This window comes from Lynx canadensis, chromosome E1 (genome assembly GCF_007474595.2).
Source record: "Lynx canadensis isolate LIC74 chromosome E1, mLynCan4.pri.v2, whole genome shotgun sequence".
In the NCBI taxonomy this organism is placed as follows: Eukaryota; Metazoa; Chordata; class Mammalia; order Carnivora; family Felidae; genus Lynx; species Lynx canadensis.
This window is the reverse complement of record NC_044316.2, coordinates 5,689,729-5,703,787: the sequence shown is the minus strand read 5'-3', so window position 1 is coordinate 5,703,787 and position 14,059 is coordinate 5,689,729. Positions and strand designations below refer to the sequence as shown.

The window sequence follows — 14,059 nt, the reverse complement described above, 5'->3', positions numbered from 1 at the left end:
CTCTCTCTCTCTCTCTCTCTCTCTCTGTCTCTCCCTCCCTCCCTCCCTCTCTGCCTCTCCCCCACTTGCTCTAGAGAAGCAAGAGGCTTAGAGAGAATAAAGGACTCTGTCCCAGGTCCCACAGCCACCGAGTGGCCCAGCCAGGATGCTAACCTGGGTTAGCAAATCACTTAAACGTTGTCACAAGGTGACTTCTGCGCTGGAGAAATCCCCAGTTTTGTGAACCCACCGCCTGGCCACACTTTTTGACAGAGATCATGAGTAATTAATCACGTCTCATTTTGTACCACTTCTCCTTTGCTTCGAGCTATTTTCTTTCTACACCATCTAGTTTTTCATGTGCTGAGACATTTCCATTATACTGTACGGACTTTGCATTTATTCCTTCCAAATATAATCATGCTCTGCATGATTGTAAAAGTAATACATATTCATTCCATAAAGATTAAAAAACAGAGAAAATCATAATGATGAACACGAAAATTACCTGTAATTCGATCACCTCGCGGGAGCCACTGTTTTCAATATCTTGGTGAATTTCATTCCAGTCTATTTGGTCTGTTTGGTTTTTCCTTTACAAAATCAGTTTTGCATATTCTGCTTGTGTGTGTGTGTGTATATGTACAAACAGATACACTTTGTCCATCCACATAAACATTATATGATAATATAGCCTCCTAAAACATGATATTAATTGCTGCACCGTGTCCCATAATTTGGAGGTACCAAAATATATGGAGTGGTTTCTCTGTCGTCTCAAATGTATGCTGTATTCCATTTTTTTCCTATACTCTGAAGCCACCTCCACTTATCCTGAGCCGTGTGTCTGGCCCACGAGGTGACAGATCTTTTCATGATTTAATTTCCTGTCATCTCCTTTTTGAAAGACAGGCGGACGAGCTATCTGTAACGATGGAAGCGCGAGGCTCCCCGGGTTGAGGGTTCGATCGGATCTTTTCGGGTCCTAACCTCAACCTGTTAATGAATGGGTTACAGAGATTCACATCGCACAGAGATTCAGACGCCTGAGCTCCTATCTAATGAGTGCAATTAAGGGCTCAAATATTTGTTAAACGAATCATTTAAATTGCAGGTGGATGGTAAGAGAATTCAGAATCGTGAAGCGCATCATCTTCAGCCTCCTCTCTTTACGCTGCAGATGTAAGTCCCTCGATGCCTGGTCCGTTTCTTTGCTTCTCCTTTTTCGCTTTCTAGACTGTCTTGTCTATGGGTCATTGCAAATTCTTTTAGTCTTAAAAATTACTTATATTTTCTTTTAAGTTTTAAATATTTTTGAGAGAGAGAGAGAGAGAGAGCGAGTGCACGAGGGGCAGAGAGAGAGGGAGACACAGAATCTGAAGCAGGCTCCAGGCTCCGAGCTGTCAGCCCAGAGCCTGGCATGGGGCTTGAACTCATGAACTGTGAGATCAGAAGTCAGATGCTTAACCAACTGAGCCACCCAGGCACCCCAAATTACTCGTATTTTCTAAAAAAAAAAAATGAGAGAGTCTTCAAGTATTTGCAGACATAAAACAGACCAATTAAAGGAGACTAACCAAGGATTCCAAAGCCATATAGGAAAAGAAACGTGACTGGACCCATGATCCAGGTGACAGGGTTACTGTAACCAAATAAAAATGTATCTCACGCCTACCTGAAATCTCAGGACTAAACCTGTGTTTAGTTACAGCAACCACGACATCCTGGATTACTGGTACACATCCACTTCTAATTTTCTACGAAAAAAATTTTTCCAGGCGCTAAATTCTAGCGGGCATGTATCCTGGATACTTACTTCAGGCTGCAGGATGAGCGAGGTCGTCAATGGGCATTTTACAGGAGATGTAACAGTAACTTAAAGTTATCTTTCATCCTCCTGAGCCTCAGCGAAGCCCAAGGGTGGATCATTAAATTGTAACTCAGTAAAGGAAACGAAAGCATTGCAGTGGGTCTGTGGGTTTAGAAGGATAGGAGGAGGGCGGGTCCCTGCCTCCCTCAACGCGAGGGTTCAGTGTTCTTGATCTGTGCTCTGGGCAGCTGCTGGAGAGAAGTCAGTTGGAATCTGAGTCTTTCAATGACTACCCGAAGGGCCGATTTGATGTACTATCAAAGGGAAAACTATCCATGTGCTCTAGATATCAGATGAACGGAAGCAAAGTTGGCATTCGAGCGTGAAAAGCAAGAAGCCTGACCTAGAATCTCATCAAAGCCGATCCAATAAGACCGCGTGGCTCTTAACTCCTTGTGGGACTTTCAGGGAAGTCCCTTAACACCTCTAAGCCTCATTTTTCTCATCTTGCAAAATCAGAGACTGTCAGATCTGTGATGGACACGGTTTCCCAAATCCTCCTCTCTGAGTCACGTTCCAGCGAGGGTGGCCCTGTGACACGGTTCTGAACGGGAAGACACATGTATAGGTCACCGGGGTTCCTGGAGAGCTCTCGTTCCCTGACATGGGCCCTAACTCTCCCCTTTATCTTTTCCTTTGTTCCATTGGGAACGCAGATGTGATGGCAGGAGCAGCAGCCATTCTGCCAACCTGAGGAAGCAGCTAAGAGAATAGATATTATAGCATCGATATCATTGAGCCACGGATTTCGCATTAGTAACTGCCTACCTCAAGACTTCTTGCTGCGTGAAAAACAAATTCTGTCCACGTCGCTGCCGTCAGATTTTCTGCTGCGTGGCAAAGGCATTGCTGACATGGTGTCTCACTGGATGGGGAGGGTTAAATGCACTAAAGGGGCGGGACCCTGAGCCCAATGTTTGGCACAGCACACACAGCACATAAAGCACGTGTTGCCTCCACGGGTGAGCCATGAGAATGCCTTGAAACACAACCCCATTTGTATTTGAGACTACTGGGCCTGCATTGAGAACCATAGTTGGTGGAGACCCCAGAGCTGGAAGAGATGAGACACAAGAGGTGCAGGGTTTATCAAGCAGCTGCGTCCTCTATAAAAGAACATCTGATTTTGAGAAACGGGGCGTTTGATGGGCTAGCCGGATCCGTCAACTGTAAAATATCCCCCCGCAGACCTCCATGAATTGACCTGCAGGGTGGGGTTACTTCCCATTTGAACGTCAGAACCTTTCTTACCAAAACATTGTTTTTGTTTTAAAAACTTTTTAATGTTTTTATTTATTTTTGAGAGAGAGAGAGAGAGAGAGAGAGAGAGAGCGAGCATGAACGGGGGAGGGGCAGAGAGGGAGACACAGAATCTGAAACAGGCTCCAGGCTCTGAGCTGTCAGCACAGAGCCCGACGCGGGGCTCGAACTCACAGACCGCGAGATCATGACCTGAGCTGAAGTCGGACGCCCAACCGACTGAGCCACCCAGGTGCCCCAACATTATTTTTGTTTTAGTATAGTTGAAGTTAAACCCCCTTTCCAAGCAAAAGGGGTTTACCTGGGTTCCTTATGTTTTGGCAGTGAGGGGTTTTAGAAATGATCGCATAATAGTTATAGATTCTTAAATTCAGGAAGGGTTTTAATATTATTATAGTAACAGCTTCCACTTACTAAGCATTTACTTTATGGTAGGACTCATTGTGAGTTTTTTACATATTTCATCTTGCTATTCAAAAATGAAAAGAATGAACTATTGAAACACTCAACAACAGGGACAAATCTCAAAATCATGCCTAGCGAAAAAAGCCAGACCAAAAAAAATAAAATAAAATAAAGAAAAAAAAAAAGAAAGGGAAAAAAAGCATGTATTGTGTGATTCCATCACAGGCAATTCTAGGAAATATGAACTAACTGACTGCGATAGAAACTGGTCAGTGGTTGCCTAGGCATGGGCAGGGTGGAAAGGGAGGGAGGGAGGGAGGGATTGCCCAAGAACACCAGAAACTTCCAGAGGTGATGGATATGCTCATTATTTCAACCATAGTGATGGTGTCGGGGGTGTGTAAGTATTTCAAAACTTCTCACATTGTATACTTTAGTATTATTTTTAAATGTCTGTTTTTGAGAGAGAGAGAGAGAGAGAGAGAGAGTGTGTGCGAGCACGAGAGGGACAGAGAGAGGGAGACAGAATCCCAAGCAGACTCTGTGCGGTCAGCACAGAGCCCAATGCAGGGCTTGAACCCATGGACCGTGAGCTCATGACCTGAGCCGAAATCAAGAGTCAGAGGCTTAACTGACTGAGCCACCGAGGTGCCCCTCAAATTGTTATACTTTAATATGTGCCATATGTGTTATATGTCAATTATAAGCCAACAATGCATTTTTAAAGGGAAAATGGCAAAAAAAAAAATTATACCGCCTTTAGTAGGAATGTGGATAAACGGGCTGTGGTTTATTCCTACAATGGAATTCTGTGCAGCTGTGAAAACCAATGAAATAGATCTACATGCATCAAAATGGATAATGATTAAAAAAGTAAGTTCTCAAAGGAACTTCCAGTATGATCACATATTTAAAATGTAAATACAACACAACATTGTGTATTTTTATGGGTACATGTATATATTAAAATTGTAAGTTTGCATCTTTTCGTGTGTCTGTTGGCCATCTGGATGTCTTTGGAAAAATGTCTATTCATGTCTTCTGCCCACTTTGTACTGGATTATTTGGTTTTTTTTAGGTGTTGAGTTCTATAAGTTCTTTAAATATTTTGGACCCCAACCCTTTATCGGATATGTCCTTTGCAAATACCTTCTCCAATTCAGTAGGCTGCCTTTTAGTTTTGTTGATTGTTTCCTTCGCTGTGCAGAAGCTTTTTACTTTGATGAAGTCCCAGTAGGTTATTTTTACTTTTGTTTCCCTTGCCTCAGGAGACAAAGAATTTGCTCTGCCGACGTCAAAGAGGTTAGAAAGAATTTGCTATGGCCGACGTCAAAGAGGTTACTGTCTGTGTTCTCCCCCAGGATTTTGATGGTTTCGGGTCTCACACTTGGGTCTTTAATCCATTTTGCGAAACATCACGGGTCACCAGGGAAACACAAGCCAAAACCACAGTATCGCCTCACACCTGTCAGAAGGGCTAACATCAACAACACAAGAAACAACAGGTGTTTATGGGATGCGGACACAGGGAACCCTCTTGCACTGTTGGTGCGAATGCAAAAAGGTGCAGCCACCCTGGAAAACGGTATGGAGGAGCCTCAGAAAGTTAAAGGCAGAAATATCCTACGACCTAGCAACCGCACTACTAGGTATTTATCTGAAGAATACAAAAAGTACTAATTCAAAGGGATACATGCAGCCCAATGTTTATAGCAGCACTATCTACACAGTAGCTACACTGTGGAAACAGCCCAAGTGTCCGTTGAGGGACGAATGGATACAGAGGCGGTATATATACACAATGGAATATCACTCAGCCATAAAAAAGAGTGAAATGTTGCCACTTGCAACAACATGGATGGAACCAGGTAGCATGATGCTAAACGAGGTAGGTCAGAGAAAGACAAACACCACCTGGTTTCACGCACACGTGGAATTTAAGAAACAAAGCAAGGGAGCCAAGGGGGAAAGGAGGAGACACAAAGCAAGAAATAGACTCTTAACCGCAGAGAACAAACCGAGGGTCACCAGGCGGGAGGAAGTGGGGGATGAGGGGAAAGAGGAGATGGGGATTAAGGAGGGCACTTGTATTGAGCACCGGGTGTTGTATGGAAGAGTGGAATCACCCTATCGGACGCTTGGATCTATTATTATACCGCGTGTTGGCTGGAACTTAAAAACCTAAGAGAAGGTGTAGATTCAGAATGATACACATCAACTTTAGTACTTGGTCGATGAGGGGCAGGAAGGCGGGTGGGGGTGGTGTGCTGGCTGTACTTACTGCTAAGATTCGTAGCAAAATGACACAATTTTAACATCTGTGAAATCTGGGTGGTGGGTACATGGGCATCTGTTACATTATTTTCTGTCCTTCCCTGCAGGCTTGAGTTATTTCATAATTTCTAAAAAGTTTAAGTAATTCTCCATCGCTCCTTCTTAGCGTCTAGTTCTCCTTGCCAGGGGCACCTGCTGTTATCAGTTGTGTGTACTTCTTGAAATATTCTAAGTGTATATAAGCATAGGTATGTGAGTGTATATATGTGTATACTTTTATATCTTTTTAATTAAAAATTTTTATATTAATTTTTAATTTTTTTTAACATTTATTCATTATTGAGAGATAGAGACAGAACATGAGCAAGGGAGGGGTGGAGAGAGGAGAAGACACAGAATCCGAAGCAGGTTCCAGGCTCCGAGCTGTGAGCACAGAGCCTGATGCGGGGCTCGAAGTCACAAACCTTGAGACCATGACCTGAGCTGAAGTCGGACGCCCAACCGACTGAGCCACCAGACACCCCAGTTTATTTATTTTGAGGGAGACAGAGACAGTGTGAGTACAGGAGGGGCAGAGAGAGAGAGAAAATCCCAAGCAGGCTTTGCATTATGAGTGCAGAGCCTGATGTGGGGCTTGAACTCATGAAACTGAGAGATCGTGACCTGAGCTGAAATCAAGAGTTGGACAATTAACTTTGACTGAGCCGCCCATGTTTATTTATTTTTGAGAGAGAGAGAGAGAGAGAGAGAGAGAGAGAGAGAGAGAGAGAGAGAGAATATGAACTAGCGGGGAAGGGGCAGAGAGAGAGAGGGAGACACAGAATCAGAAGCAGCCTCCAGGCTCCGACCTGTCAGCACAGAGCCCGACACAGGGCTCGAACCCACAAGCCGCAAGATCATAACCCGAACCGAAGGTGGACACTTAACCAACTGAACCACCCGAGCGCCCCAGTATACACCTCTTTTTAAACAAGACACATTCTGGAGCGTGATCTACCCTGTTCCGTATCTTCCTTTTCCCATTCAACAAAGCTTTGGAAGTATTTCCAACCCCGTTCATACAGAAACGTCCTCACGTGTCATAATGATGCTCAGCACTCCATCTCGTGGATAATTAGGCTACTTCCCACATCAGTACAGGAGGGGCAGAGAGAGAGAGAAAATCCCAAGCAGGCTTTGCATTATGAGTGCAGAGCCTGATGTGGGGCTTGATGTGTGTTTACAACGGGTCTGAAGTGGCCCCACACACATCTTGCACACCTGTCTGGGTGTACTACCTGCCCCGGGAAGCAGACCATACACCACAGCACACTGGATCGGTTCGTGATGACGCAGGCTCTTAGGCACAAAAGGCGACAGAGGCACTCGGCCGCAGAAAGAGCGTTGGGCTCAGGATGTGCGTGGGAGAATCTGCCTCTTGTCCGAGACCGGGGTAGCTGCCCTTTGAGAATCTCCTTTTTTGAAATGTTCTCTGCCCTCTGGGATACCAGGTTCCTGGCTCCCCTGTTCCTAAGTGTCATCAGCTTAGGAAAGGCGGGAGTCTTTCTCCCGCCATTTTGTTGCTTCTAAAACGTTTTAGGCTGAGAGGCCAAATAAACAAAGTTGTTTGGACTGTGACCAACAGAAAGAGGCATGAGGCTCCACGTGAGGGAATTCAGCATTTTCTTTTTTTTTTCCAGAGTCACGGGTATGAGCTCTGCTGTGTGGACTTTGTGGCCTTTATGCTGCTCCTCTTGGGCTCTGGGTTAGTCCCAAGTTCCTGGATGCTTCTGGACAGCAGAAGCTTCACCCACCTCTAGTGTGGAGGATGGAAGGGACCAAGAGGCCACTAGGGAGCTAACGGGACACAGGAGTGTTGTGTCCAGCTGCAGTGACGGCCGGTGTTATCCTGGCCCCATCTGACAGCAGGCTGACTCTTCTGAATAATTCTCTGTGTTTCACCGGGACAGGAGGAGAAAATCCTCCAGGAGAGGACGGAGAGGTCCGGGCGAGAGGACCCGGGAGAAGAGCCAACAGCTCGTCTCCCTTTCCTTGGTTATGAATTTTTACTATTTAAAGTGTTTGCTTACATGCAGAAACCTTACAATAGGATTCTAGGGAACAACTCCTCCAGAATACTCGAATGATACCACGAACGGGAATAGTAATGACAGCAAATATTTATTACAGTTTTTGTGGTATTTTCCTACCAGGGAGCCAATGCAACCTTGTTGTTAAGGGCAAGGCTCTGGGGGCGCCTGGGTGGCTAGGTTGGTTGAACTTTTGACTTTGAGTCAGGTCATGATCTCACGGTTCATGAGTCAGAGCTCCGTGTCGGGGTCCTCAATCACAGCATGGAGCCTGCTTGGGATTGTCTCTCTCCCTCTCTCTCTGCCCCTCCCGGGCACCTTCTCTGTCTCAAAAACAAATAAACAACAACAAAAAAAGAGCGCAGACTCTGTCTGGGTTCAAACCCTGGCTCCATCATCACTCTCGGCATGGCCTCGGAGAGCTTATTGAACTCCTCTGCCTTGACTTTCTCATCTACAACACAGGGACGATACAAGGACTTACTTTATGGGGCTGTAAATGGTGAAATGATTTAAAAACATGTCAACTTCCGGGGCACCTGGGTGGCTCAGTCGGTTAACTGCCTGGCTGTCGGTTTCGGCTCAGGTCACGATCTCATGGCTCGTGAGTTCGAGCCCCGCATCAGACTCCACACAGACAGCGTGGAGCCTGCTTGGGATTCTCTCTCTTTCACTCTCTCTCTGCCCCTCCCCTGCTTGCATGCGTGCGCTCTCTCTCAAAAATAAATCAACTTTAAAAAAAAATTACGCAAAATAAATAAATAAAAACAGGTCAACTTCCAATCTCAGGTTGGCACCTGACACATACTTGATGAATGTTTGATAAATGTCACTTGCCGATATTAGCCGACTGATCATAGATTTAAGAATCAGAGCAAATGGGCAGAGTTCATAATCTGGTCGGTCACCGGACTCCAGGCTTGCAAATAAGGGCAGGTATATTCTCCCAGGAACAAACGGGGTCAACAAGTGAGCCAGACAGGCACGTGAAGTCCGCTTACGACCACCGCCGGGCATTAACGTGGCAATGTCAGGCCACGATGCAAGGCCACAACACAGCATACCATGATGGTGGCCGAGGTCTCACGGAAGAGAGATGAAGCGAGTGAGAGCCCATGGTTAACACTGAGGGAATTCTGCAAGCTGGATTATTAAGCACAGCCGTTATTTAAACAATAAATTAGATAATGAGGCACCTGGGTGGCTCAGTCAGTTGAGTGTCTGACTCTTGATTTTTGGCTCAGGTCATGATCCCAGGGTCATGGGATTGAGCCCTGTGTTGGGCCCCATGCTGAGCACAAAGCCTGCTTGAGATTCTCTCTCTCTCTCTCTCTCTCTCTCTCTCTCTCTCTCTCTCTCTCTCTCTCCCTCTCCCTCTCCCTCTCTCCCTCCCTCCCTCCTTCCCTCCGACCCTCTCCCCTGTTCGTGTGCACACACTCTCTAATAAAAAAAAATAAAATATAAATTAGGGGTGCCTGTGTGGCTCAGTCAGTTGAGCGTCCGACTTCAGCTCAGGCCGTGATCTCACAGTCCGGTCTATGAGTTCGAGCACTGCATCGGGCTCTGTGATGACAGCTCGGAGCCTGGGCCCTGCTTTGGATTATTCTGTGTCTCCCTCCCCTCTCTGTCCCTCCTCCACTCGCACTCTGTTTCTCTGTCTCTGTGTCTCAAAAAAAAAAAAAAAATTAAAAAATAAATAAGCTTACAACTAATTAAATTGTATTCCAAAAAAACAAAGGTGAGGATATTCAAAACTCATCATATCTGAATGATTGTTACCCACTCTGCCTGGGAAGTGCAAATACCATGGAGGGTGACCACCACAAAGGTGGGAGTATTTGCACCACAGAAACGGATAGGTGTGTCTGGGTGCTTGTGCAGTTTTCACAAGGTGCCGGAGAAAAAAAGCGTTAATCGTGCAGATGAAACTTCAAAGCGCATCACGCCCGTAGCCATTTACAGGGACAAGAGCAACAAAGGAAACGCAAGTGTTCTTTGGCTGTTCAAAGACGCTCACGTCACCGACCCACTAGTGAATCTGTGCCACGAGCCTTCCTCATTTCGTGTTGTCTTACTTGCTCAGGTTCACGTGGGCACTAGGGTCGCGACGGACCCTGGGCAGCATTCATGAGCCCAGCAGGGGGTGGAGCCCCGAGGCTCGCTTGACAAAGAGGCGGAGGAGGGCCTGTCACCGAGGGGTGACAGGTGCAGGCGTGCGGGTGCCTAACTGCTCTGAGAGGCAGGGAGCAGACACTGGTGCCCCCGACAGCACGCGGAGCTGGCTGGGCCCCGGGCCTCGGAAGACCCGGCGGGATGGTCAGGAGGAAGGAGGGAGGCGAGCTGTTCTCCACGTGGGAGCTGTGGACGCGGAACCCCACCAAGACCACACTGGCTGACTCTGGGGATCCCGCTGGGGGGGGCCACGGAAGCACTGGGTGAGTGAAACGGGTCCAGGCTGGGCAAGAGGTGGTCAGAGGAAAGCCTGGTTTGCAAGTCTGCTGGCCTGGATGTCGGACAGGGAGAGTGCTGGGCTCGTCCTCGTCTACTGAGTGACGGCCTGCAACTGGCCAGTGTGCAGGCAAACAGCCGGGTGCGTGGCATTCCACGTGCGGGCGTGCACCGGGGTCTCACGTGGGAAGCACGGCCCAGTTACGGCATCAGGGGGAAGAGCTGGGTTCTCCCCAGCCTTGCCACCGCCCTCCTCTGGTCAGGAGCTTGGCTCGGGGGCTTCGTCAAAAGGAAGCTTCTTCCAGGGTTCATGTGATGAGTGTTTCTCTATACGAGGAGACCCTGTTGTAAGTGAGGGTCAAGGAGAAAGTGCCTCTGGCGAGGGGGACGTTCCTGCAGCGAGCCTCTGACCCTGAAGCCACACCTGAAGGACCCGTGCCCACTCGGCAGCCCAGCGTGTCAGCTCCCGGTGAGAAGCACGTTCTACGTGCTCAGGAGCCCGGATGTGCTATGCCAGCCTTGCTGCTTAACGGGGACCTTGGGCAATCGCGCGCTTCTCCCCGAGCCTCAGTTTCCCCATCTAGGAGATACGGGGAGGCGAGACGGGAAGGAAGTGCTCTCTAGAGACACTTCCCGTGCCAGCAGTCTACAAGCCTACGGAAATGCTTCCGCACGTGCCCACTTTCTTTGGCGTTAAGGTGCTGAACCTCTCTGTGTTTGACTCCCGGCCCGGGAGGAATGTAGGAGATGGGGGGGGGGCACGGGGGAACCCCAACAGGTGCCTGATGCTTTGCCCCAACTCCATGTCGGGGGCACGTGGCCACTCAGACGCCCCCACACCACCCTCCACGCGCTCCGGCCCTCACCTTGCAGCATCGCCGACGTGGTATAGTAGTTGAACGGCACGTTTTGCACCAGGTACTCCTCGGCGTCGAGGCTGGCCAGCTTGGTTCCCACCAGGACCGACTTGCCGACCCCCGCGGTCCCCACCAGCATGACCGGCCGCCGCCGCTCCAGGAGCCGCTCCAGGAAGTAGCACACTCGGACGGTCTCGCCCGTGGGCACCAGGCAAGCCTGTGGAGAGGACACGATGGGCAGGCTCGTGGGAGAAACAGATGCGGGGTGGAATGTTCCGGAATATTTCAGAAGAGGGACTCCCCCTGGCGAGGGGGCGCTGGCTCACTACCTGGGGCAGGGGCGCCTTCCTTCGCATGCACACTAACACCACTCCGGGAGTTCATTCTCGGGGTGGAGAGATCCCCTCCCTCCTCGGCCAGCTCCGTCTGCCTCCCCGTGGCCTCTCTAATGCGCTTTAGAATGTTCTGCCCCCAGGATGCCGCTGGAGTCTGCGAATCAAGTGAGCTAGTCTTTGCGGGGTTTCTGTGGCTTCCCTGCACCGAGAGTCTTCTCTCGAAAAGCACATCGCTGGGCATGACTGGTTGCCTGCAAGGTTAAAACACTTGAGGGCCGATAACGGGCTGTGACGAGGACCGCTACGGATCCTTGGCACAAGCAGACATCCTTGGTCACTCGGCCACACTCACCTGCAGAGGCATCTCGGGGTCGAATTCAAACTGGGGGATGAGCCTGGACCAGGGCTCGAATTTCTTGGTCTCCGGGTCTATGTAGTAGTCAAAGATGGTTCCCTGGGAGGGAAACTTGACTGTCTTGAACTGCGCGAGCCACCACTTGCTGAACTCTTCCCGGTGGTCCGCAAGCTGCCAGAACAAAGCGGGTCAGGAGGCGAGGCTCTCCGGAGCTTGCGAAGCCTGGACAGACTGCCCGGCCGTCGGGCAGAAGGTCGGGGCCATGAAAGGCTTTGCAGACCTGCCCGATGGAGTGGCTTCTCCAGGAAGGATGCTGCTTCCCTGAGGATCAGCCCTGACGAGGCGCATCAGTGCGGGGACACGAGTGCCACCGCTTGACCGTGGGGCTGAGTCCCCCTGGCACTGTGCATCTGAGACTCTTCATGGGGTGTGAGAACACCGAAAAGAGTGGGGTCCCATGACCGCAAGATGAAAAGACAGATCGACCCCCTTCCTCCCAGACCGCAGAGACCCAGCAACTCCAGGGTGGCGGTTAGGGACGGAACGGATAAAAATGGAGGCTGTTGGCACCTGGGGGGTGCAGGGTGGTGGCGTGAGAAGAGCCTCACCTCCTTCTGTGCCTCAGTGTCAGCTGTGAAATGAGCACCCCAGAAAAGAGAACTTCCAAGGACTCTGAAGGTCTTCCTTCAAGAGCTAAAATTTATTTTTTTTAAGTTTATTTATTTTGAGAGAGACAGGGACAGTGCAAGTGGGGGAGGGGCAGAGAGAGAGAGAGAGACAGACAGACAGACAGACAGACAGACAGAAACAGAATCCCAAGCAGGATCCTCTAGCCAGTGCAGAGCCTGATGCGGGGCTTGAACTCACGAAACCACAAGATCGTGACCTGAGTCGAAATCAAGAGTCGGACGCTTAACTGACTGAGCCACCCAGGTGCCCCAAGAGCTAAAATTTCTAAAACGTAAGAGCAGCAGAGACAAAGCTAAACTGGTCTTTCTGATGGAAGGAATAGGTAGAGATACATGATTCACATGCACGCGTGTTAGATCACGAGCCCCTCAGGGCTGCGCTCCTGGTGTACTCAAATTATCTTACTATAGGGGCGCCTGGGTGGCTCAGTCGGTTGAGCGTCCGACTTCGGCTCAGGTCATGATCTTGAGGTTGATGAGTTCGAGCCCCGCATTGGGCTCCATGCTGACAGCTCAGAGCCTGGAGCCTGCTTCCAAGTCTGTGTCTCCCTCTCTCTCTGACCCTCCCCTGCTCATACTCTGTCTCTGTCTCAAAAATAAATAAACATTAAAAAAAATTTTTTTAAATTATCTTACTACGTCCAAGCCAAAACATGCCAGACACGGGCACATGCACGCACCCCATAACATACCCGCGACTACTGGCAATAAGCCCATTCTTTGAGCATACAGACCTAGGAAAAATCCCCAAAAAGGAAACCTAAAAAGAGACCCAGACTGGACATTTTAGGGAAATGTTCCCGGAGGGTGGGACAGATGAGGAAGCTGGGCGTGTGGGCAGTGAATCTCGGCTTGCGGCCAGTGGGGCAGCTCACTTTGTTGCCTACTGGGTAAGTAGGACTGAATTTCTTGCTTTGGAATGAGAACGGAAACAAGTCCCGATACAGACGGACAGATCTGTGTGTTCTTATTCTGACATGAATTCAGACGAAGGGGGTGCGGGATCTTCTCAGTCGTGTGCTCTGCGACCAGAAGCCTTGGAGGAAAAAACCCATTTTTGACTCATGGATACAATCCTTCAAGATTTTCAACATCCCTTAAAAACCGGATTGTAGATTTACATGGAAAAACCAAGGCGAAGGTCACCTTTAGAAAAGAAAACAGGTTGCCGACTAATCTTTGACAAAGCAGTAAAGAATATCCAATGGAAAAAAGTCTCTTTAACAAATGGTGCTGGCAGAACTGGACAGCAACATGCAGAAGGTTGAAACTAGACGACTTTCTCACGCCATTCACAAAAATAAACTGAAAATGGACAAAGGACCTGAATGTGAGATAGGAAACCATCAAAACCCTAGAGAAGAAAACAGGAAAAGAGCTCTCTGACCTCAGCCGTAGCAATTTCTTACTTGACACATCCCCAAAGGCAAGGGAATTAAAAGCAAAAATGAACTGTTGGGACCTCATGAAGATAAAAAGCTTCTGCACTGCAAAGGAAACAATCAACAAAACTAAAAG

General features: G+C 48.7%; 1 protein-coding gene across 1 annotated transcript in view; it reads right to left on the bottom strand.

Annotated features, from left to right (window-relative positions):
- Positions 1-14,059, bottom strand: part of DNAH9 (dynein axonemal heavy chain 9) — a 280,228-nt gene that overhangs the window by 108,371 nt on the left and 157,798 nt on the right. The window contains exons 37-38 of the mRNA XM_030296313.1: positions 11,850-12,023; positions 11,172-11,379 (exon numbers count right to left, since the gene is read on the bottom strand). Coding sequence (XP_030152173.1) covers positions 11,172-11,379; positions 11,850-12,023 — 382 coding nt within the window. The remainder of the gene's footprint in view (positions 1-11,171; positions 11,380-11,849; positions 12,024-14,059) is intronic.